Below are 23,433 nucleotides of genomic sequence, written 5' to 3'. Positions count from 1 at the left end.
CCCTCAGTCTACTATTTTAAGTTAGCATTTTAAGCTTATGGCCCCTCTAACAGCTATCTGTCCCCTCCCACAAAATTTTTGAAAAGTAAATATATAAAAGTAAAAGAAAAAAAAATATAATCAGTCAGATATGTTTAAATACTATTGAAAGTAAATGTTTTTAAGTATTCATCGGATATATAAATAGATATTTTTTAAATGATGATCATTTATTTTGGACTTAAAAGACATTGCAGCTTATGTCATGACATGCATTTTATTGTTAATTTAGACTTTTCAAATTGGATAAAAATACCAATGTTATTATATAAGATTTATTATATAATACCAATGTTAAATATCAATACCAAATGTTTTTCATTTTTATTTCTATGTGAATGAAAATGAAACTGATTATCATCATCATATACACTATAACTCAGTACAGTTCTCTGAATTAAGACATTGCCTCTATTTCTGTTTCGGCCTGCCAAGTTCTAGTTTCCAGAAAATTCAGTTCATCAGAACGTAAACCTCGTTCACTTTTACTTTCAGCCAACGGCCATACCACGTCGAACAAACCGGTTCGTCTGTCATTTACTTTCATGGTGGAACTATATGATAAAAATGTCTACCTTATATTGATCTGCTTGGGGATTGTTAAGTTTTTGAAAGAGCTTAGCTAGAAGGGAATAATGGTATATGTATAGCTAATAATTTCAACTATCATTAATAAGGCAGCTGTGGAAGTACAGGATATACCCAGGGTAAAACCTGGCATTTGCTCTCTTGATTCTCTGCCACATATATGAAGAGTAGTTTGAGCCTGAAAATCCTTAAGAAAAAGGACGTAAGGATTTTCTCCAGGTCGATACACTTGTATCTTGTTTCTCATGGATTCATAGTCATGCCATTAATGGATGTGTGTGCATGAACTGTATTTTTAGGAAGCAAGCAAAAGAACGTTATGGTGGAAGGAGTAACTTTTAGAAAGAAGGGTGCTTATCACAAAAATCTTATAGGTAAATTTAAAAATCTCCCCTAAATATCTTGGTTATCCTTTAAAGTTGCTTGCCACAAGCAAGGCTCCTCTTGGGACATTCACTAATAATCCTCAAGGACAATTGGTCCTCAATCACACACTTGATCAATTCGGTCTCAAGGTGAATAAAAATAAGAGTTTCCTAAGAGATTTTTGGGACCCTCGAACACCGCTGACTCAAGGTTACAGATACATTTTGAGAAATTTCCTAAGACTTGAGGTAATAGGGCTCCTGAATGTAGTCCTTAACAGTACTGCCATGGTGGAAACGTCAGGTTTTATTTGTTTTCTTCATTATTAAATACAATATTTTGGATGAACTACATATCTCTGCTTAGGGGCTTATTTTGTATTTGACATATTTAGTAATTTTATCGTAAACTGGAGTTATTTTGTATTATACATACTACCTTTGAGACATTCTGTGGGGGGACAGCGCCGGAGAAAGTTACCCCAGTCTGCGTACTAACGCACTGCCATGACACTGGTCTTCGAAATTCGTCTAATTCAAAATAAAGTCAAAACTTTTTGTTATGGGTGATAGGTAGGTAGGATTGGCCTACTCAAACAATTTTCATTCTGAAACATTTTTTATAGTATTTTTAGTGGTAAATTTTTGTTATGACAGAAAGACCAAACAGAAATAACCTGTCTGTTTGACGTTGTTTCTTTTATTATAAAATATGATTAAATCTTTAGTTAAATAAATAACTTTTTGAAAAATCGGTAAGTTATTCTTTGTACCTCGAAATCGATACATTGTAAACATTGAGTAACTAGAATTGCAACCTTCCTTACGAATCTGATTCGGTTGGGAACGAGGTAGATAGTGTCTGTATATATTGCATTTTTCAGTGATTTTATCAGTATTTTGTGTAACATGAAGCTCTATACGAATGACAGTAATACAATTAGTTTAAAAATACTTATTAGCTGTGAAATAGTGGGTAAAAATGTAGAAATCGAGATTGTACAGGTGGATGGTGAGTCTTTTTCTGTATTTTAAAATATTTGAACATCATTTTTTGTTTAGGTTTTCTTATCATTTAGTTAAACATTGATTAGGGTCTTTTATTGTACTTATCAAGTGTTGTCAAGACGTTTTTATCCATCAAATTCATAAAAAATACCATTGTTGTGGCAAAGTTGATTTTATAACTATTTGAATGTGTTCTAAAATTTAATAAAAATTTCAACTGTGATGACAACTGTCAACTTGGGCATTAAGACGTTTCACACATTTACAATATCTTATCTATAATCACATTATCATTATCTACTATTTTTTGATAAAATCTGATAATCCTTTATCTAAATCTATATCTATAATATCTAAAACCTTAATTTTTTTTTTCAACTAAGCTATTATAGGCTGAATACTATTTCTGTTTGAAAATAATATCAGTATCAATTTAAATGACAATAATATGTTTCATAGTGAGCTATGTTATAATTATGATTGAAAGCTGTGAAATTTTGCTGTAGGGAGATGAAGTAAGTCTGGAATTACCCCTATGGAATATGCCATACCATCATGTCTGCATCAATGGCATGGTCAAGCATGTTTCCTAATGACCTTCTTCATGGTTTTGTTTTAAAGTTTCCATAAATATGTCACATTTTTAAATTTAATATAATTTAAAAATAAAAAAATAGCCTAAATACTTGCCCATATTGGTATTGTTACTATTTATTATCTGCCTGATTTGTAGTAGTTATTTTTTAGAATAACCCTCATTCAGAAATTAAAGTAAACAGCTTAAAATAAAAAAAAAAAAATATACATTGCAATTATTTTCTACAAAATTAACTAAATAAAGAATTGTATAGTAATTTCGAAATATTAGCATTTATTTAACACAATCTTATAAATCTATTTTGGTTTTACCATGCAAGATTAAGTAATAATAAAATATTGTAATCAGCAGATTCTTTTTTATAGATTAAATATGTCTGCAAATCTAAATAATTAAAAATGAGAAATAACTCCTTAGTATAAAATTTGAATTATGCCATAAATAAAATATGTTGATGAGGCAATAAGGGATTAAAATTTCTCAAAATATTGTGAAAGGGTTTTTTATTAATTTATTCTTCTCAAATAGCAGATATATGTATTTAATGTGCTTAACGGATACAAATATTGTTATGTCTTAAATATTGCTTTATAATTAAAGCAATGAAGTGCAAATCATAAAAATTGTGAATTAATTAATTAAAAAAATACAAAGACACAATATTTTAAACAGAATAAAAATTAATGAAAATAACTACAACAAAGTTAAAAAAAAAATTAAATAGTAGCTCATTGCATGATTAAAATATTTGTGAAATTGAATCCATTGTCAGAAAAAATTAAAAAAAAAAGAAATGAAGAAATAACAAATAACAATACAGTGATTTAATATTCATTTTAATTAGTTTTGAGACATGAAAGAATTCAAAATAGATGTTGTTTTAGCAGCTTTATATTTATAATAATTATCATTAATTTTATTTGGATGGTTAGATTAATAAAAATATGGTTTAATATTTTGTCAATGCTTGTAATTGTTTTGATTAAATAAAAAATTGAAGATTTAATTTGAAAAAGAAGTCCCTATTTTTCTGTTATAATCTTCTTTTTAGTTTTGACTTGTAGTAGATAGTTGAACTGCACTCAAAAAATATGTTCTGAGTGGGTTGATGTCAGTTGGTCAATTTATATTTGTGCAAATAGCAATGATATTAGCTTGTCAGGTAAGCATTAGGATAATTGTTTTTTCTCTAATATGTTTATGTAAATGGTGTTGAAACTAAACTCCACAGTTTTACCATTAATTTTTTCTTGGGTGTATGTTTATATGTTAGACATATTTTTATTTTAATATAGCTACTTTCTTTTCTGATAATGCTGTAGCAGAAGTGGGCTTCAACCTGAAAAGTAATCTTGTTATTAATGTATTTTTAAAATTGTTTTGCTTTGATTTCTTTGATGGTGACTGTGGTTTAATGAAAATATGATGGGCTGGGGTACAGTTAGGAGTGATGAACAGTAGCATTTATATATAATTTTTAAAAGAAAATTTAAAGTATACATTTTTTAAAAATTTTATCTCTGTGCCAGTAAAAATTATTATTTATGTTATTTTTTTATTTTATGTTCTTAATATTTTTAATTTTTGTTATTAAAGTCTATTGTTTTCAGACAAACGCTTCCAAGGCCCAAAACGGCTGCCTGTTCTTTTGTTAGATAATGGCATTAATTTATTTTCAAGCAATACAGCTGTTAGTGTTTTAGTTCACCCATCCGAAAAAGATATTCAAGCAGTAAATAAGTGGTTGTCATGGGAAGCTGAAAAATTACAGGTTTATAACAAAATAATTATTACTTGCAATTAAGTGACATGCTTTCTCTGAAAATTAGTATTAGATAAATTTTTTTATGTTCACTTGTACTTTTTGATTTTAAGCTCTTTTCGTTTTGTATGTCTGATATTATTTTTTAGTAATCTCAATTATTTTATCAGTATGTATTTTTCAGCCTGTTCTGGTCTTATATCATAATAAAACTGAGTTCATATCAATTGTTGAAGAATTTTTTAATGAATTGGATTCTACCCTGTCCTCTTCTACCCATCTTGTTGGTGTAGGTTGAAATGATTCATTTATATTTTATACAGAATTGTTTATTTTTAAAAATTGTATTTCTGATCGATTAGTATGTTTACAGGACAAAATTACAGCAGCGGACATTTGTGTTTGGGCTGCTCTTTATCCACTTTATTCAGAAGACAAATTTAAAACTTCATTGTTTGATAGCAGGAAAGGAATTTTGAAATGGTTCGAGAATCTGTATCAGGAAAAGTACTTTAAGGTATATGTTTGTTATTAATTTATTTTCGTAATATCTCAGTTCTATGACTCCTCATTCTGTAATAAAATATTTTTTCCTAGCTTCATGTTTTCCATTAGTTTTTTTAAAAATTAATCTCTCTTATTTTTCATAGGATGCAGAAAAAAAATTAAATGCTAAGAAAGGTTTGGTTGCTCTGCATAGTATTGCATCTGCTTGTTGGTATCCTCTTTCTGGTTCTGCATCGGATGATGTCAGCGCTTCTTCAAAGGTCCTTATTACTAACAATTATCAACTGCATTTATTTATTGTAATGTTCAATATTTCTCTTGGTATGTGACAAATGAAGTGTCTTGCTAGAACTTTGCCATACCTTATTTGTTTAACTATGTGTGGAAGTGGAAACTATTAATCTAAATTAAAAAAAAAAACTGACGATTTTTGTTGCTCTAGATGTAAGAGAGAATATATTTGAATATATAAAGATATTTATGTTTTGGAAAAAATAATATTTGAGAGGAAGTAAAAGCCAGGTTAAAGTTTAGTGATGTTTGTTATTTTTCAGTAGTAAAATTACATTGCTCATGCCTTCTTTCATGAAACATAAAAGTTTGAATTTAGGAATTGCTCATAATTTTGAAATTTATAGATAATTTAAAATTAAAGTTTTTAATGCTTGATTTTAAAAATTAAAAACTGTGAAAGAATATTTTTAGAAGAATCATAAATATTCTCTAATTATAATTTGAACAAAAACTATTCTTGTAGCTTTATCATCTCAAAATGGGTTAGAAATTAAATGTTCTTGATTTATAGATGTAGATGTGCTTTATTGATTGTTGACTGTGGATATAAATATTCCTACACTATAATCCTATTATCCCACCCAATCTTCTAGTATAATTACTACTATGTGAAACATGGATCATAGTTCCATATATTTTATATTATTGTATCTACAGGAAAAAAGTGATGAATTGGTCTCTGCTGAAGAAGTAAATTTGGCTGTATCGGCATGGGAGAAGGGGCCATCTTCGAGGGTTAAAATTAAACAACAGAAGAAACCAATGCAAGTATCTTAATTTGTTAAGAAACTATTATATCACCACATGTACCTTTTTTTTTTTTTTAATTTTTTTTTATTTTCAAACCTCTTTATTTTTGTATATGGTTACAGAATACAAATATATAATACAATACATTATATATATACAAATTTACATTATATCTTTGTTTGCCGTACGGCATTATAAGATGAGGCCTATATACTCCGGCACAGAGGGTAGCTGGAGTTCCTGGTGAATGGTGGTGTTTCTGGCCCTCTGTAGAGTTGTTCCACAGACGATTCACCGGAGGACGGAATTCTGATAGCTCTGCAGCTTTTCAAGCGTGGTTCAGTAGAGGTGACGCAGATGGGTGCACCATAGAGCAGAGTTGGGCGGATTATCGCCTTGTAGATTTGCAGCTTCAGCCTTAGTGAGAGTTGCGGGGATTTCAGGAGATGGAAGAGCCTGTAGCTCTTCTGGTGGGCCAGCTTAAGTCTTTCCCGAATGTGACTGGAGAAGGTGAGGTGCCTATCCAGTGTGATGCCCTGGTAGAGAATGGAGTTGAAGATTCGCTGGTCGACTTCATCCACTTTGAAGGTGGTAGGCAGTGGCTTCTTTCCTTTTTGGAACGACATCACGATGGCATCTGTTTTGCCAGGGTTCACACTAATCCCAATACTTTTAAGCGCATTAGTGATAGTGGCTGCAGCTTCTTGAGCATGGGTTAGGTCTGTCTTGGCATAAGTGCTGGAAGTGTAGATGCCGATGTCGTCCGCATAGGCTGCTACCACTGCATTTGGGTGTTCAATGATTACTATAGATAAATAGATTATTGGCTACTATAGATAAATAGTACTGGACCTAATACCGATCCCTGAGGTACTCTGCAGGTGGTTGGGACTGGAGAGGAGAGGCTCTTGCCAACCCGTACGACGAGGGATCTTCCACTGAGGTAGCTTCCGATAAGTCGGCATAGGGTGGCAGGAAACTTGAATTCCTCCAGTCTGCGGAGTAGGAGCGGGTGGGAAACACTCTCGAAGGCTTGGCTGCAATCTAGTGAGATGAAGGCCGTCGGACAGTTTTTCTTTATCTGTCCTATGGTGTGCGCTTGGAGCTTCGCCAGGTGGTGCTCACAGGCGACTCCCCGTTGGAATCTGGTCTGCTGTGGTGGGATGACATTTTCCTCTCGTGTTCCATCAATTGGTGGTTGATGAGCTGTACAAACACCCTACTCATGTGCGACAGGAGGCTGATCGGACGACTTCTCGTTGCGGCTCGGTGGTCCAGGTTGTGAATGAGGTGCACTGGTCGTCCGTTCAGCATCCCTCGCTGCGTAGTTTGTGGCCAAGAGTTCAGCCTGTTCTCCCGATGTCAGGAGATCGTCACTTGATGTGAGGTGGACACTCCGCTTCTTGTTGACGAAGGACCTCACGAGTCTCCAGTACTGGCGATGATCATCATGTGTCCTCCGTAGTTGGTCATGGCAGAGCGAGGTCTTCCAGTCCCGCATGAGGCTAGCTATCTGCCGGGTCATCGCATTAATGGCGGGTTTCAGGCTGTAGTCATGTGTGCGCTGGAAGATGTTGCGGAGGTTATTTCGCTGACCGATGATGGCGAGAATGTGCTTTGGCGGTTTCCTAAAGACGTTGGGCTGTGGCATGAACTTAGGGCTGGTGAGGTCGGCTGCATCCTGGATAGCGGTGGTGATGACCTCCACTGGTGCATCCACCTCCTCCGATGTCCGTAGTGGCATACTACTGGGAGATTTCTTGGATACTGGACCTGTATACTTTCCAGTCGGCCTTGGGGATTAGATATTTGCTCACATGTACCTGTAAAAATGTATTATTATTATATTGTTGCATTCAATAATTTTTTTCATTTATGTATAAGTTAGTGCCGTGATGAAAAAATATTTATCATTATTTCAAATTGTGCTTTTCTTAAGACTTATAGATTTTAATATCTTAAATTAGTTCGGATTAGTCAGAATAAATTTAATTTAAAAATCAGATTTTTTAAAGTTTTACTTATGTTCAATTGGCATTTTTGATACTAAATCAAAAGATCTGAACTAAGCAGTTTGACAGGTAAAGTGCCATAGGACCGTTGGGCAAAGGTTTCAAATATTTAAGTTGGGCTCATATTTTTTTGGATTATTTTTTATAAATCATGATATATTAATATCATGAATTGGATCATCAATTTCTAATATATGGTTTAAATCACTTTTATTATTGGCAGTCCTAGGACCGCTAAGGCCCTCTGTGAAAGTTTTGACCATGATCTCTAGACAAATTTTGTGTTTTATCAGACATATTTGAATTTTTCTAACTGTTATTTAAGAATATACAGATTTTATTGTCCTTGGTAGCTCTATTTGTAAGAAAAAATAAATATAAAATGAATTCTGAAAGTCAAAACATTGCGAGTAAATAAAACTTTTTGAGAGGGACAGAGCTGTCCCAGATTATTTTAAATTCTGTTATAACTGTCACCTAGCAGTCCCATGGCCTAGAACAATAATTTTATTATAATATTTGGGCAGTCTGCAGGGACCCTCTTTGAAAGTTCAGATTCAAGATCTTAGGTTTCCCCGGCTCTCAGTGAGTTAAGGAAAACTTTTATTAAAATATAAATTATCAGCTTAATGCTCATGGACTTGTTTAGACTTTTTGAATATTTGAAATTTGTCTTATAATGATTTTATAAGGGCTTCTTTGTATAACATTGTCTTTTAATTTTTTCAGTTTACCCGTTAAAGGTGAAAAAAATATATTAATAACTTCTTCACTCCCATATGTTAATAATGTGCCTCATCTTGGCAATATAATTGGCTGTGTTTTGTCTGCTGATGTTTTTGCAAGGTAATACCAACATTTATTTCAATAGCTTTATTAAATAAATTTTTATTGAATAAATAACTGCGTTATGTTTCAATATGTTAATCCTAAGAATAATTCATAGGTAACTAACTGGGTTTCTTGTGAAAATTTTAGCTTTTGGAAAAAAATATCCATATGATCATAATTGATTGCCAAATCTTTTCATATTAATGGGCGAAATGCCAAGGTACAAATGATTGTTTTGTAAATAAGATTTTTTTGCTATCTAAATGTTCTTGAATTCCTTAAATGCCAATATTGAAGTCTTAATTTAGTACAAAACTCCTGTTCTCAAATTGATTAATTTGCGAACAAGAGGCTTCTCAGCACTCATTTTACTATTGAGTGTTCTGATGATAAAATCAGTAAAGTTGATGGAGTATATAATTGTGAAGATGAGGATTTCTATCTAAACCAAAGCTATGCTTTATTGTTGTCAAAATTGCGAATCTATCAATAGAATCTATTTTTTCATTTTTTTTTTTCGAAAACAAATCAATTGATTTTGATTAAAGTCACCGTGTCAATGTACAATTAGGTGGTCTTTATTATCAGATAGGTCTTATCCTCAATGAAATAGTCTGACAAGGCTTAAAGAATGAATTAGAAAATAATAATCTTCCTCTAAAGTACATTTAATTTTTTTATATGAAAAAATAAACAGCTCTCATAATCAGCAATATATAAATATAAAATATTAATGAAATTATATATTTTAAGTAAAGGAGAAAAATAGAAATATTCTATTCTAATAGGAAAAGCCGAGACCACCCGATCTTTCCCACTACGGATTTGTTCTATTTTGTTAAACTGTTGTATTCTTGGCAGAAACATAATTTTTATTCATTATTCTCACTTCAAGAAATCCTAAAACACAAATTTTTATTACAATTGAAACATTTTTTGTTTATAATTTTCTCTGGTCTTTAGAATAATAATAAGTGATTATTTCAACACACTTCCCCAATCTATACGAAATTTGAGGAATTATGTAAGGTGGTAAGATTTTTTAGCATAAAATGTTTCTTGATAAACTAATCTGGCTGTTGTAAGATAGCAATGAATCAGTCTATAAAATAATAAGGGAAGAGAGAATTTGATATACAGAGTAAACAAAAAGTTAAAACAGCTTGAAAGTGGAACTGGAACCCATTGAGAAAAACATTTAACTCCTAGTTTGTAGACAAATAGTGGCAAAAAATGATATGAATGATCTCTAATTTTTTTGATTTCACTAATTTTGTTATTAACAAGGAAGAAAAAAAATCTCAAGGTTCATTCTTAAGTTCATAGATGTTGTTTTGTTTTTTTTGTAATTATTATTTAAAAATAATCTATCTTCATTTATTTTAGATACTGTCGAGCAAGGTCATGGAATACATTGTACATTAGTGGAACTGACGAGTATGGAACTGCAACAGAAACAAAAGCTCTAGAAGAAGGTGTTACACCTCAAGAAATCTGTGATAAATACTTTGCAATACATAGTGATATTTATTCGTGGTTTAATATTTCCTTTGACCACTTTGGGCGCACTACAACCGTTGACCAAACAGAGTATGTTTAAAATTTTTTTTTTTAATCCGTCAGTTAAACTTTATTATTATTTATAATTAATTTATTATTTTAGGGTTGCTCAGTGTATTTTTACTGCATGCCATGAAAATGGTTTTACTAGTACTGCAGAAATGGATCAACTTTTTTGTGAAAAATGTGAAAGGTTTGTGTAACTAAAAAGAAACTGAATTATTATTATAGAATTTCATGAATTAGTTTGACTTCATTATATTTGATGACAGGTTCTTAGCTGATAGATTTGTGGAAGGGACGTGTCCTGACTGCAAATTTGAAGATGCCAGAGGCGATCAGTGTGATGGTTGTGGTCATCTTATGAATACAGTAGATCTGATATCACCGAGGTGCAAATTGTGTCAGAACACTCCTGTTGTTAGGCAGTCACAGCAATTGTTTTTGGAGCTTCCGAAGGTTAGTAAATTGTGGTTTATGTCATTTATCCTTTTGATTAATAAATTAATATTTCTGTTAGATGTTCTTTATGAATATCACCTACAACATTGATTGTATATCTCTCTTCATAGAACTCCATTGAAATCTAAATTTATAATATGTGCTTACACCCTCTTCTTGGTAACTATTGAATTTAAAAAAATATAATTTTTTCTTGTTATTTCTATCTTGTGGTTTAAATAAGTAGTATTTAGAAAACGATTGGGCCTTATGACTTTTAAAAGTTTTCAGAGTTCATCTGTAGTCACTCAGGATAATGGCCCTGATGTTGAGATTAGGAGGATAATCACAACTTACCAATGATACGTTGACCTAAGAAAAACAGTTGTACAAACAAATACTTTCTAGGAAGATCAAACTCCTCCTATATGAAACCTTGGTACACCTATTGCTTCTGTATGGAATGGTAACCTCAGATGTTGTTCAACATCTAAGGCTAATTAGAAATAAATAAAGAGATCATGATCTTTGAGAGATCCTCCTGATCTCTACCAAATTTTCAGAGGTTGAAAAGTTTTAGAAGAATGGAAAAAGAGAAACACTAACCAGGAGCCTAGGAAATGCCTTTGAGGAGTCTGATATTGTCAACATAATGAAGTTAAGGAATTTTAGATATGGTGGGCATATCGTTAGAATGGTTGTTGCAGAAATACCAAAAATGCTTCCGACATAGTCAGTTTATGGATGAACGAGGAGAGGGAGACCAAAGCTAAGATGGCTTAATGGAGTGGTGGGAGATGCAAACAATGTTCTGGAAGTCACGAACTGGATGGTGTCTTTATGATACGGCAATGACTGCAGGAAGTATCAATTAAAAATATTAAGAATGATTTTATGTGGAGTCATTCTGTCAGCTGAAAAGATCATACATAGATTAAGTGAAATAAAAAAATCATTAATAACTATGGTAAGCAAAACGGTTGTCAGACTGGCTGAACAGAAAAACTAACTGGGCTTGTGCCAGTTTTTTACAAACTCATTTTAGAGCTTACATTTTAATTAGGTGTTTTTGTCATTATAGCTTCTATGGCTTTTTATGTTAAATATTATTTTTTCTAAAATCTTTGGCTTTCCATCAGTATATAATAATTATATATTTCTGCTCTTATTTTCAGGAATATGTTTTCAATCTGAAAAAAATATTTTTTTTTCTATCTCCTTCTATCTCCTTAAGCTATGTATCAAATCCTCTCTTATTACTTATGTACCGGTTTTTCATTACTAATAAAAATGTGAGATGGTTTATTACTTTAAACAAACAAAATCAAAGGTACCTTAATGGAAGCTATTTTGAAAATTTGGTGATTTAGCCCTGTGTATTAATGAAGTCCACTTAATTTTACATTGTTTCACTGAGTTTATTTAAAATTGATTAAGCTGTTTATGAAAAAAAATAAAAAATAAATATGAAATTCGATCATATTAAGTGTAACTTCTGGCCAGTCAATTTTAATAATAAAGTTACTGTCATATTCCTGGCATATGCCTGTCTTAATTTTTTTTAGTTTTGTACGACTTTTCATTATTGAGCTAGGCAGTTCACACTTCTACCATTTTGTAGACTTGGTTATTCCGGCTCAGGAGACCTTAAACAAGTATTTCCGTTGAAATTCAAAAATTTTTATGATCGTAATACTTTCCTTTACTATATATTCTATAAACAGGTAAATGAAAGTAAAAAAAAGTATTAAATTAATAATCACTATGATGCCTATCTATTTATAGCTATAACTTTCTGATTTATGGCTTGTAGCCTTATCATTCTGTCTACTCACCGATCTGGATTTTTTGCTTGTGACGTCTTTTGACAATCATAGCATTCATGGTTGTATAGTTTGTATCTGGTGAATTGTTTCAAGCTCCATTTGCCTTCCTCATATACTATTTAATTATTATTTATAAGAAATAAATTATTCCTTTATTTTTCAGATAGAAAGCTGGCTTGAAGACTGGGTCAATCGAACTAGCGATGGTTGGTCTCATAATGCCAAGGTCATAACAAAGTCATGGCTTAATAAAGGTTTAAAACCCAGGTGTATTACAAGAGATCTAAAATGGGGTGTACCTGTACCTTTAAAGAATTTTGGAACAAAGGTAATGAATATAATAAGTTATTTAAAAATTTACATATCTTTTGCTCTTGAAGTTGAAGAATTTACTATTCAAAGTCAGTGTGTCCACTTTTGAATAACTATTTAAAAAAAAAAAAATATGGGGATTAAATTAAGCAAATAAATTAAAATATTGAGAAATACTGAAAGATCGCTGATTGACTGTGTATAGTAATAAATGGAATTATGGTCCGGTTGCGGTCAAATAAAACTAAAATAGTTATTACTATTTGAGTTTTATTTGACTGCATCCGGACCATACTCCATTTATTATAAATGTTGATTTGTATATCTATTTAACATGGTAAAATTCAAATTTGGAAATAAATAGAATAAGTTTTTGGTGTAGAATTTCAGTTTGTAAAAAAAAAATTTTACCTTTCGTGATTGGGTGCACAAATGCATTAACTTTTGGTATAAAACTTCTCAGTTATCGATAAAATTATTCAGAAACCATTAAATCTCTCTTTATCAAGGAGATATTTTAACGTTATTCTTTGCCATTTTCATAGAATTAATTATGACAATAGAAATTAATTATAATAACAATACTTTATTGATTTATATATAATTTTCAGTTTGTAATTATGGATTCTATAGCTTGAAAATTTAAGGAAGACCCATTTAGTGCGCATACAGTGGTTTGAGGGGAAGAGGAATAAATCTATCGTCAACTTATATCTCAATGTCTCATCCCAAACCTGTTGAGTAGGAGAAATGTTTTGAACTCAATAATAATAACCTATTTTAGTTACTGTGATTTATATATAAAAAATTTCTTCCTCCTGAGTCTTGTGAAAGTATTGTTTGTATTGTGATTTATTCCAATACTTTTCAAGTTTTATTGTTTGTTTTTTTCAACAGTTAACAGTTTCTACAGACAGTTGTGTTGTGATTTAATTCGATACTTTTAATAAATCACTATAAACATAATAAATTGCTTACGGTACTGTACTAACAATAAATAAACAAAAAACAAATTTTTACTATTTAAGCTATTTTTTTAATTGATTGAAATTTAAGAAATAGTACATGGGATAGAAAGAATGTTAAACAAAACAAAATGTTAAAAGAAAAATTAACGTAAAATAAAGTTCCCTTCCTTAACATACTATGTATATTAATTTCTTGTTTGAGAGTAGCTAATTAATTAAAAACACAACTTCTTATGATCCTTTTTCTTAACTATCTTTATTTTTCTCCCTAAGGCCATCATCATTGAAATCTTAATTTGATGTGTTCAAGTTTAAACTTTTCAATTACAAGTTGATTTATTGTATTAAACTATTTAACACACTGGATTCTTTAGAAATGAAACTATAATAGTAACAAACAAGCTAGTATATAGTACAAAGTGATGAATTTTATGAACTACACTTGATTTCATTAATTTCAAATTAATTCTAGGTGATCCATATTCATTTTAGGTATTCTATGTCTGGTTTGATGCACCTATTGGTTACATGAGTATGACGAAAGTCTATACCAAAGATTGGCTTAAATGGTGGAAAGTTGATCCCCAGTTTGATGTTAAACTCTACCAGTTCATGGCAAAAGATAATGTCCCTTTTCATGGCATAATGTTTCCAGCTACCCTGTACGCCTGTAAAGGGAGTCACGTAATGGTTAGCCATTTGATGGCAACAGGTAAGTTCCTATTTTTTATTAAAAAAGAACATAATTTTTTTTTTTTGTTGAATATCTATTCTCCAATATAATCCCAACAATTCATCATTTTTTATCTTGTGAATTAGTGAGTTTCTTTTAAATTTCTAAGAATGACTAAGAGTTTCATTTGTATGCAATGAAACATTCAAAGAGTAAAAAGGTAACTTACCCTAACTAATCCAATTATTTTCCATTAAAGACATCTATAATGCCGACAAAAGGACCTATTTTACAAGAAGGTACCTCAAAATTATATATTTGATGAGCAAACCTGTTTACAATTTTTGATCCTTATTCTAACCACTCTGGAAATTTAATAACTTGAAATTGACTTTCAAAAAACTTGATAACTCCTAAAATTCTTTATGTCGAAAACATGCTAACTTGAAGTTAAATTGACCTACCATCAGCTTCATTGAGTTTTGACATTATTTTACTTCATTTTGAACTTTTTTGTTTTAGAGTTCTTAAATTACGAGGATGGTAAATTTTCAAAATCTAGAGGGATAGGAGTATTTGGTAATGATGCTAAAGAAACTGGCATACCAAGTGATATATTTAGATTTTATCTACTGTATATAAGACCAGAATCGCAGGATTCTAACTTCTCTTGGTCAGATTTTGCTCTTAAAGTGAATACTGAGCTCTTGAACAATGTTGGGAACTTCATAAACAGGTAATATAGTATTCTGATACTTATCTACATAATAGGTGTAATTAACTAGAATTTTTAATTTTTAATCTTAACATTTTCTTGAGACTGGTTAATATTGTTTAATTAAATAAAATTTTATCCATTTTAGTCTCAAAACATTTTTATTAAATTTATAAGTCCGAAGTTTTGGCCAATTCGGCTATAATTAAACAATTTAATGTGAGCAAATATTTCGCTCCACTTTGTAGGGCTTTATCAAGACTAAAAAAGATACCAACAATTAAAATGAAAGTAACCAAGTAAGAAAACAGATGGGATAAAATAAAAGTAAACTAAGGTATAGCTTTAGTGAAGATATGAAAATTTATTATATCATTATTAATGAAATAAATAAAAATTCATATTTTATACTATACACTATTCAATAATTATTAAGCTTTGTTGTTTTTTATTTCAGGAAAAAATTGAAATATATAGAGAACATATTGCTTTTATAGGGTGTTTTTTTAAGCCCGATAGAACTTGAAATTGTAAAAAATAACACAAAAAATTAAATTGTAATCAAAATTTTTTTTTTATTCGAAAGATCAATACGTGACATTAACATTTGAAAATGATTTCGGGCATATGGGCACCGCGGCTGTTCTTGACGAAGCGCATTCTGGACGTCCAATTTTGGGCCACTTTTTCGAGCACTGCTGGCCGTATGTCACGAATAACACGAACAATGCTGGCCTCCAAGGCGTCAATTGTTGCTGGTTTATCAGCATAAACCAGTGACTTCACGTAGCCCCACAGGAAATAATCGAGAGGTGTCAAATCGCACGACCATATGCGGCAATTTTGCTTATTAACAAACCCGTTAAGCCAAAAATGCGCCTCATCGCTGAACACAATTTTACAGAATGCGCTTCGTCAAGAACAGCCGCGGTGCCCATATGCCCGAAATCATTTTCAAATGTTAATGTCACGTATTGATCTTTCGAATAAAAAAAAAATTTTGATTACAATTTAATTTTTTGTGTTATTTTTTACAATTTCAAGTTCTATCGGGCTTAAAAAAAAACCCTATACAAGGGAACAATTTCATTTATAAATAAATTAATTGATACATATAAAAAACAAATTGAAAGAATATTGAAAATAGTATACATAAAATAAAACGTCATTTATACTTATTTTGTCTTTTGGGTCGACACAATTATTAATTTTTCTCGCTTCAAAACCAAAACCAAAACCAATCACTTCGGAAAGTTCTCTAATTCACTTCAAACAATTTTTTAATATGGCTTTTAGTGGACACTTCAGGTTTATAATCTTCAAGAACTGAGGAAAGAAACGCTTCTGCTAACTTAACCAAAGTCCAAAGCTTAACTCTGATCCCTTAAAGTACTATTGATACATTTTTATCCACCAAAAACAATATTTTGCTTCTACCATCATTACACATGTAAACAAGCCAATATCAGTCCTATTTTTCCATAGATGCAAAATATCAACATGATATAAATAAAAATATATTTGTCAGATAAGGTATTTGTCATATTATTTGTTATGAAATTGTTTCAGGTCTTTGATGTTTGCAGATAAGTTTTATGCTGGTTGCATTCCACCTATCTGCGTTACTGAAGAAGAGAAGAAACTTTTAGGTTTGGTCAGAATGGAATTAAAAAGTTATATTTCTGCTTTAGATAAGGCGAAGTTGAGGGATGGAATTAAATATATCTTGAACATATCTAGGCATGGCAATCTTTACATACAATCTCACAAGCCATGGGAACTTGTGAAAGGATCAGACGATGAAAAGTAATTATTACTCAATTAGAATTTAGTTTTAAAAAATTTAATATTACACTATTTTTTTAAATGTATGCAATTTTTCATAGGAGCCGAGCTGGAACTATTGTAGGCATTGCTTGTAATTTGGTTTGCTTGATTACTAGCCTTTTGCAACCTTTTATGCCGGACACAGTTAAAACGATTTCTCAGCAATTGAATTTACCAATTGAATCATTTAGCATTCAACCAGATTTCATTCCTTACCTGGATGCTGGTCACAAAATTGGGAAGGTAGATATGCCATTTTCTGATTAATAGTTTTTAGACTATAGTGATAAATAGTAACTGGTGAACATTTTTACTATGTTGCCGCACTACGTAGTGAAGACTGGATCGATTTAGCCTTTACGCTTACCTGTAAATGACTACGTTGACTGTCCTTTGTTGCCTAATACTCCTATTATATGGCAAAATTAATATTTATCAATTACAATAAAAAATATTCATATAGTCTTACACTGTTTATGACAACCTCTCTTTTTTAAAGCAGCCTAACTATATACTTCTACAAGCAATCAATGTGCCTCAGCTGCAGATTTCTTCAAACTAATGAAGTAAATCAAAAGTTTCTGCAAAAAACTATGTGATAATGATACAGAGTGACTACTTCAAGGCCTTGTTACCAGATGACAAAACTTAAGATATTGTGTTTACCAGCTAACAATTTCAGTAAAACCTTCTGTTGCTATCTTTTGTCAAACGTGGAAAACTTATTTGCGTACCCACTATAAAATTTAAAATTTCTGATTAGAACTTAATAGTTGGTCAGATTTTGTTTATAGAATTTCTAACTTTGTGGAGACTTTTTGATGAAGGACTGAATTACTATTCTTATCATATGCCAGTTATTTATACTAAGTACCTTTTATACCCCATTTGTTCAGTTATGAAATTATCAGTATTTGTAAATATGTTTAAGATATTTTAATATTTTGGTTGATCTTTTATTCAGTCTGTAAAAAGTAGCAAAGTTTTATTTTTAATTTAAAAAAATTTTATTCTAGCCTTTCCCGTTATTTACCAAAATAGAACCAGCATTAGCTGAATCCCTTAAGGCCAAATACGCTGGGAGGCAGAAGTCTGGATCTCCAGAGTCTGCAACTCCATCAATACCATCAAACTTGAATAATTTAGCAAACGCAAATGATTACTTAAAAGCAATTAAAAGCTTAGAGGAGGCAGTTACGAAACAGGTAAATTTACATTATTTCTTAATAAAGCATTTAATCGTAAAATATTATTTTATAGTTTAAAAGCAAATTTAAAATGATAAACTTTTTTTTTTTAATATCATATAAAATCTGTGTCACATAATTATATATTAAACATCTTATTGTTAGTAAAGTAAACTTGAAATGGTGCAAATTTTTATATCATAAAAAATGTGTGGCAGATAATTATGTATTAAATATCAGTGTTTATAAGTGATTCGGCATTGTATTAAATTAAATATCTATGTGTGTAAGTAATTTGGTGTTGTGTTAAATTTATAACCATACAGTCGTTGTACCCTCCTTTATTATTTATTTATAGGGTGCCTGCCTTTTATATTATGTGTTGGGGGGGAGGAGGGTCTGTTTTTAGTGGGAAGCATCTCTAATGATTTAATGTTTTAACTCTGGTAGTTAAATGTCAGCATTACAAGCCACTGTTACGTGTTTACCATGTTTCTTTTTTATTTGCTAATAACTAATTAGAAGTTTTTTTGTAAAAGTAAGTTTTATTTGATTTTTTTTTTATTAGTTATTTATTAGCATTATTTGCTACAGCTCTTAAGAGATAGATTATAATATTTACAAATAAAACTATTAAAAAAATATATGATAAATCTTGTTGATTTCCATGTACTATGTGCTAATACTTAATGGTTTAATGCAGGGTGATCTGGTTCGCTGTATGAAGGCTGCTGGTAAAAGCAAAGATGAATTACAGCCAATGATAGGTGTGCTTCTAGACCTAAAGAAAAAGCATACGGAAATGAAAAGTGCATATGAAAAACAGACAAATGGTCTTCCTCTTCCTGAAAAAGAAAAGGGATCAAATCCTGATATAATTTCTTCATTAGAAAAAGAAGTTGCAAATCAGGTTGGTAACCATTTCTTAATAGTTATTTTCATATTAACTCTCTTATGAAATGCAAGTTAAAACATCAATATACCAATATCCTAAGAGACTTTAATGAATTTTAAGCTATTTTTCATATTTGCATGATTGTCATATTTTTCATTACTTAGCTAAGCCCGGGGCAAAAATTATATTATTGTCCCCCTTCCACTCAATGTTTCATGTTTTTTTTTTTACAATAAGTTTAATAGTTCACTTCTGAGAGGAAAGTCATGGTCATCCTGGTAAATTTTTCTGGTTATAAGAAGTAAATAACACGATCTTAAGAAATGAACCTTGGTTTCCTTGAACATGGTTTCAGAACAGTTGCTAAGACAGAAAAGAAGAAGATATTAGATTCAAGTGAACAGTAGTGGCATTGATCAGAATATCCTACCAATGAACAGTCACAAGAATGAGGACTAAAATAAGCTAACCACAGAGATGGTGCTGTCCTCATTGAAACTCTGAAGAATTATTTTTTATCTACACTCTTCCAGAAGAATTTTTCCAAAAGTGATATGAACACATTTTCCACCAAACACTAGATAGGAATAATAATTTAAAAAATCCTCTTTTTTAAAACAAATAAATTAATAGATATGTCTATTTTTGAAATGTTTAATATAATTTATATAGTTAATGAAAGGAGATTGGGTGCAGTCAAAAAGGAATTCCAATTGTTTAAAACTATTTATTGAACATTAACGTTTCACACTTCGTAGGGTGCCATGCCAAACTTGGCTCAATAGACAACAAATTTTCACGATCAGAGTATGATTTAAGTACATGACATTGTTTATATCCATTCAACATTCATCTGCTAGGTGAAACTGGAGAATACTGGTGAAAAAAAAAAAAACATGTCAAGAAGATTTAAATTATCTGTTCTTATATTATAATTTATATTTCAAGTCTCAAGTTTGAATTTTTATTTTATTTTGTAGGGAGAAAAAGTGAGGAGTCTGAAGTCGAGCGGTGCTGATAAATCGGTTTGGCAGCCGGAAGTCAATATTCTTCTGGATTTAAAGAAGAAATTAGCAGAAGCTACGGGAACTCCTGTCGTTCAACCGCAACCTGCGGGAAAAAAGAAAAAATCTAAAAAATGATTTTAATATTGACTTAATATTAAATACATCTTATTTATTTCCTTTTATAGAGTGTATTAGTTTATTATGATTATCTCCCCTTAAATAACTCCTCATTACCTTTTAGCTAAGAGTTTGAAGTGTCATAATTCAATGTTTCCAATCGTCCCAATCCACAGTTGCTTATCATCAAGCCCATGGTACTTCTATATTCTTAAAGTAATACATGCTTTATATAATTATATTTAAAAACAAAAATATCATCAAGACTACTGGAGAAGTGCGTCTACTAATTGAAGAGGAAGTATCTTTAAGTAAAACTTCATAAACTCAATTTTGAAGTATTATTTAATTATATATAGAAATGAGTAACCGTAACTGAATATGAAGATGGTCGAGGGTGCAGTCAAGAAGGAACAAAAAATATTTTAATTATTTATTTGATGACATTTCGCCCCACTTTGCAAGGCTTCATGAAGACTGTCGTGTGAAAGTTATTGTGGTGCTGTCTTTCAACAAGACAACCCTGCAAAGTGGGCTGAAATGTCGGCAAATAAATAGTTGAAAAATATTTTTTGTTCTTTTTTGACTACATCATCGACCATTTCCTTCATGCTATTTAAATTTATTGGTTGAGATCATTGTTTTCTTTAACAAATATTGCATATTATTTTGTTTATAGCAATTTTACTTATTTTAAAAAAAAAATATTTGAATACTGTAATAGAGTGTGGTTTAATAATAAGGAAGTATTCGACATTTTCCTCATCATTACAGGATCACATTACCAATGACTTTAACTTTTTGTTTATACGTTAAGTATAATTCGTTCTAATTTCAATTTGCACCATTTTACATGTAAACTTACCTTATTTTTTCTGATGCACTATACTCAACTTTATATTGTATTTTTAATTAAAAGAACAAAATATGTTAATAACAACAAGTCTGACTAATTAGAGGTGGTTTTTGGAAACCTAGTTTCTAAAAAAGATAGTGGTAATTATTTTACAATCTGACTATTATGTATAAGATTTATATTGTTTGAAAAATGCAATAATTAAAAAAACAAACCCTTAACCACTGCAACCTATGAACCATCTTGCATTTAGTATTTGGTTAGTAAGTATTATTTCTAGACCAGGGACCACCAAAATCAAATTTTTTATTAACTAATGAGAAAGATGAGCTTAGTGATGCATGACAAGATTATATGTTTTTGATTTGAAATTTGTTAGTTTCAGTCTTAAATTATCTCAGAGCTCCACAGTCTATTTATTTGTTAAAATATAATTAACACAATTGCAAGCCAGATTCAACAATATAAATAAATTTACGATTTAATTTCATTGATATTAATACTGGAATAGATCCCCTTGATCTATATTACATATATCAACCCCCCTCCCCTAGGTTTGATTTATGTTAGATATAATTGGATAAATATTTAATAGGACTGGACCTGGATATGTAAACAGTGCCTTACTAAGCTTCCCTGCTCTAAGGTAAGTAATTGGCATAAATAAAATCATAAAATAGGTAGAGGAATCTGTATTTTTGAAGCAATAAGTAAGAAGAAACTTTAAGAAGTTGGATTATAATGATTTTTGATAACAATTTAACTTAACATTGAAGTGATGTACATTAACCACATAAAAATATAATTCAATGGATCAATAACTAAATTGAACACTACTTCGAAAATTTATCTCTAGTTTTATCAGTCATATGAGAGGATGTACTTGAAAAAATTGAACTACTTTATTTTATACAGAATTGTATCGATAAAACTCTTTTAAATGCAATTAAAAAGTATAAGTATCTGGAGTAACTTCATGAAATTTCCTGAGTTACATCAAGATTTAATGAAAGATACTTTCTTACTATGATTTAATAGGATAACTAAGATTTACAATTAGTAATTACTCCACTATCACTTACTTATTGTTTTTAGTTGGGCACTAAGTAATTAATTTGATTTCCACTTAATCATACTTAAACACTTGTTTACTAGTGGTGGATTTGTTATGCATATATACATTTTTAATAGAAGTTGATATCAATATCATCTCAGCTTTATTCGAATCAGGATATTAAATGATTTGCCAAAGATATTACAAATTATAGTTTATCAAGAAAAGTAAAAAGTTATATTGACAATTGTTTAGAAACTGACAACCACCCTTGGCTTTAATATTTATACGTATATAAAGTAATTTGTTTATTAACCTGTTTTTGAGGACCTTCTGTCCTTTTGCTTGTTTTCAAGAGTTGCCGATGATGTGTCAATATTGTATTGATTTCCAATATTATTTTTCAGATAAAATTTCAGTGTATGGCACTGCCTCTTATTTGTATCCATTTGGTTACTCTTAAGGGGCTTTTTCTAAAAGCTTAACCTAATAATAATATTTAAGTCGATATGTTCAATTCAGTTTCTATTAATATAATTATTATTTTAAACACACTATGCTTGTAATATTATATTTGACGTTTTTTATATTAAGTAAATGCTTGGTAAAACATTCTCCAAGTCAGACTTAATCAAGTCATCATAGTTTTTTCCATAAGAAGTTATAGTTGAGACTTGTTCGGAGTCTTTCTTTTTTTTGAAGTGGATTATTCAAGTAAGATTTATTAAAAATACTGATTTGTTGTTAAATACACGTTAGAAATAGAATTTTAAAATCTTATTCAACGTTTTATGATAAATATGTAACTTATTTTAATAATTAAGTTGTTGAGTTTGCGTGATATAATGTTGGAATATTTTGCATTCTTTTTTTTTTATATATATTCATAGGAATACTATGTCTATGGTTCTGTTAAATCGTTTTTATCTGTAAAATAAAATCATAAAGTCATAATACAATTAATGAAGGTAATATTTGTCATTTTACAGAATTTATGAAACTTATTTTGAGCTTCACATATTAAAAGTTACTTAATTTAATACAAGTAATCATATTATATAATGATTATTGTTTATAAAAGATCTTTCGTGAGTAGCTATTGAAAATTATTTAAATGTTTTCTATTGATTTGAATATAGAATTAAATAAGATGGGTCTGGGTGTTAATTTAAATTAACTGTTAAAATTTCTAGGCACTGCTCCATTTTAGTAGCAGTTATAAGTAATAGTTATTGGTACAT

The 23,433-nt window shown here is 30.3% G+C and overlaps 1 protein-coding gene across 1 annotated transcript; it reads left to right on the top strand.

Annotated features, from left to right (window-relative positions):
• Positions 1–1,811: 1,811 nt before the first annotated feature.
• MetRS (methionyl-tRNA synthetase 1) lies at positions 1,812–20,347 on the top strand. Its single transcript, XM_014434405.2, has 18 exons — positions 1,812–2,004; positions 4,209–4,369; positions 4,545–4,649; positions 4,734–4,877; positions 5,011–5,127; positions 5,819–5,925; positions 8,653–8,769; positions 10,141–10,344; positions 10,418–10,507; positions 10,587–10,773; positions 12,745–12,909; positions 14,354–14,573; positions 15,057–15,270; positions 16,819–17,055; positions 17,136–17,319; positions 18,093–18,281; positions 18,967–19,173; positions 20,139–20,347. Exons 1-18 carry the CDS (start codon positions 1,902–1,904, stop codon positions 20,298–20,300), a joined length of 2,913 nt encoding a protein of 970 aa, XP_014289891.1. The 5' UTR covers positions 1,812–1,901; the 3' UTR covers positions 20,301–20,347.
• The last annotated feature ends 3,086 nt before the right edge of the window (positions 20,348–23,433 follow it).

Source organism: Halyomorpha halys, unplaced genomic scaffold (assembly GCF_000696795.3).
Source record: "Halyomorpha halys isolate HHAL.00 unplaced genomic scaffold, Hhal_1.1 Scaffold4.1, whole genome shotgun sequence".
In the NCBI taxonomy this organism is placed as follows: Eukaryota; Metazoa; Arthropoda; class Insecta; order Hemiptera; family Pentatomidae; genus Halyomorpha; species Halyomorpha halys.
Note: the sequence above shows the minus strand (reverse complement) of the source record. Positions and strands in the feature narration are given on the sequence as shown.

Excerpts from the sequence above, each read along its gene's own strand:
- MetRS (XM_014434405.2), top strand. The coding sequence starts at position 1,902 with ATGAAGCTCTATACGAATGACAGTAATACAATTAGTTTAAAAATACTT. Across the intron at positions 4,370-4,544 it reads GGGAAGCTGAAAAATTACAG|CCTGTTCTGGTCTTATATCA; the intron begins GTTTATAACAAA and ends TGTATTTTTCAG. Across the intron at positions 12,910-14,353 it reads TAAAGAATTTTGGAACAAAG|GTATTCTATGTCTGGTTTGA; the intron begins GTAATGAATATA and ends TATTCATTTTAG.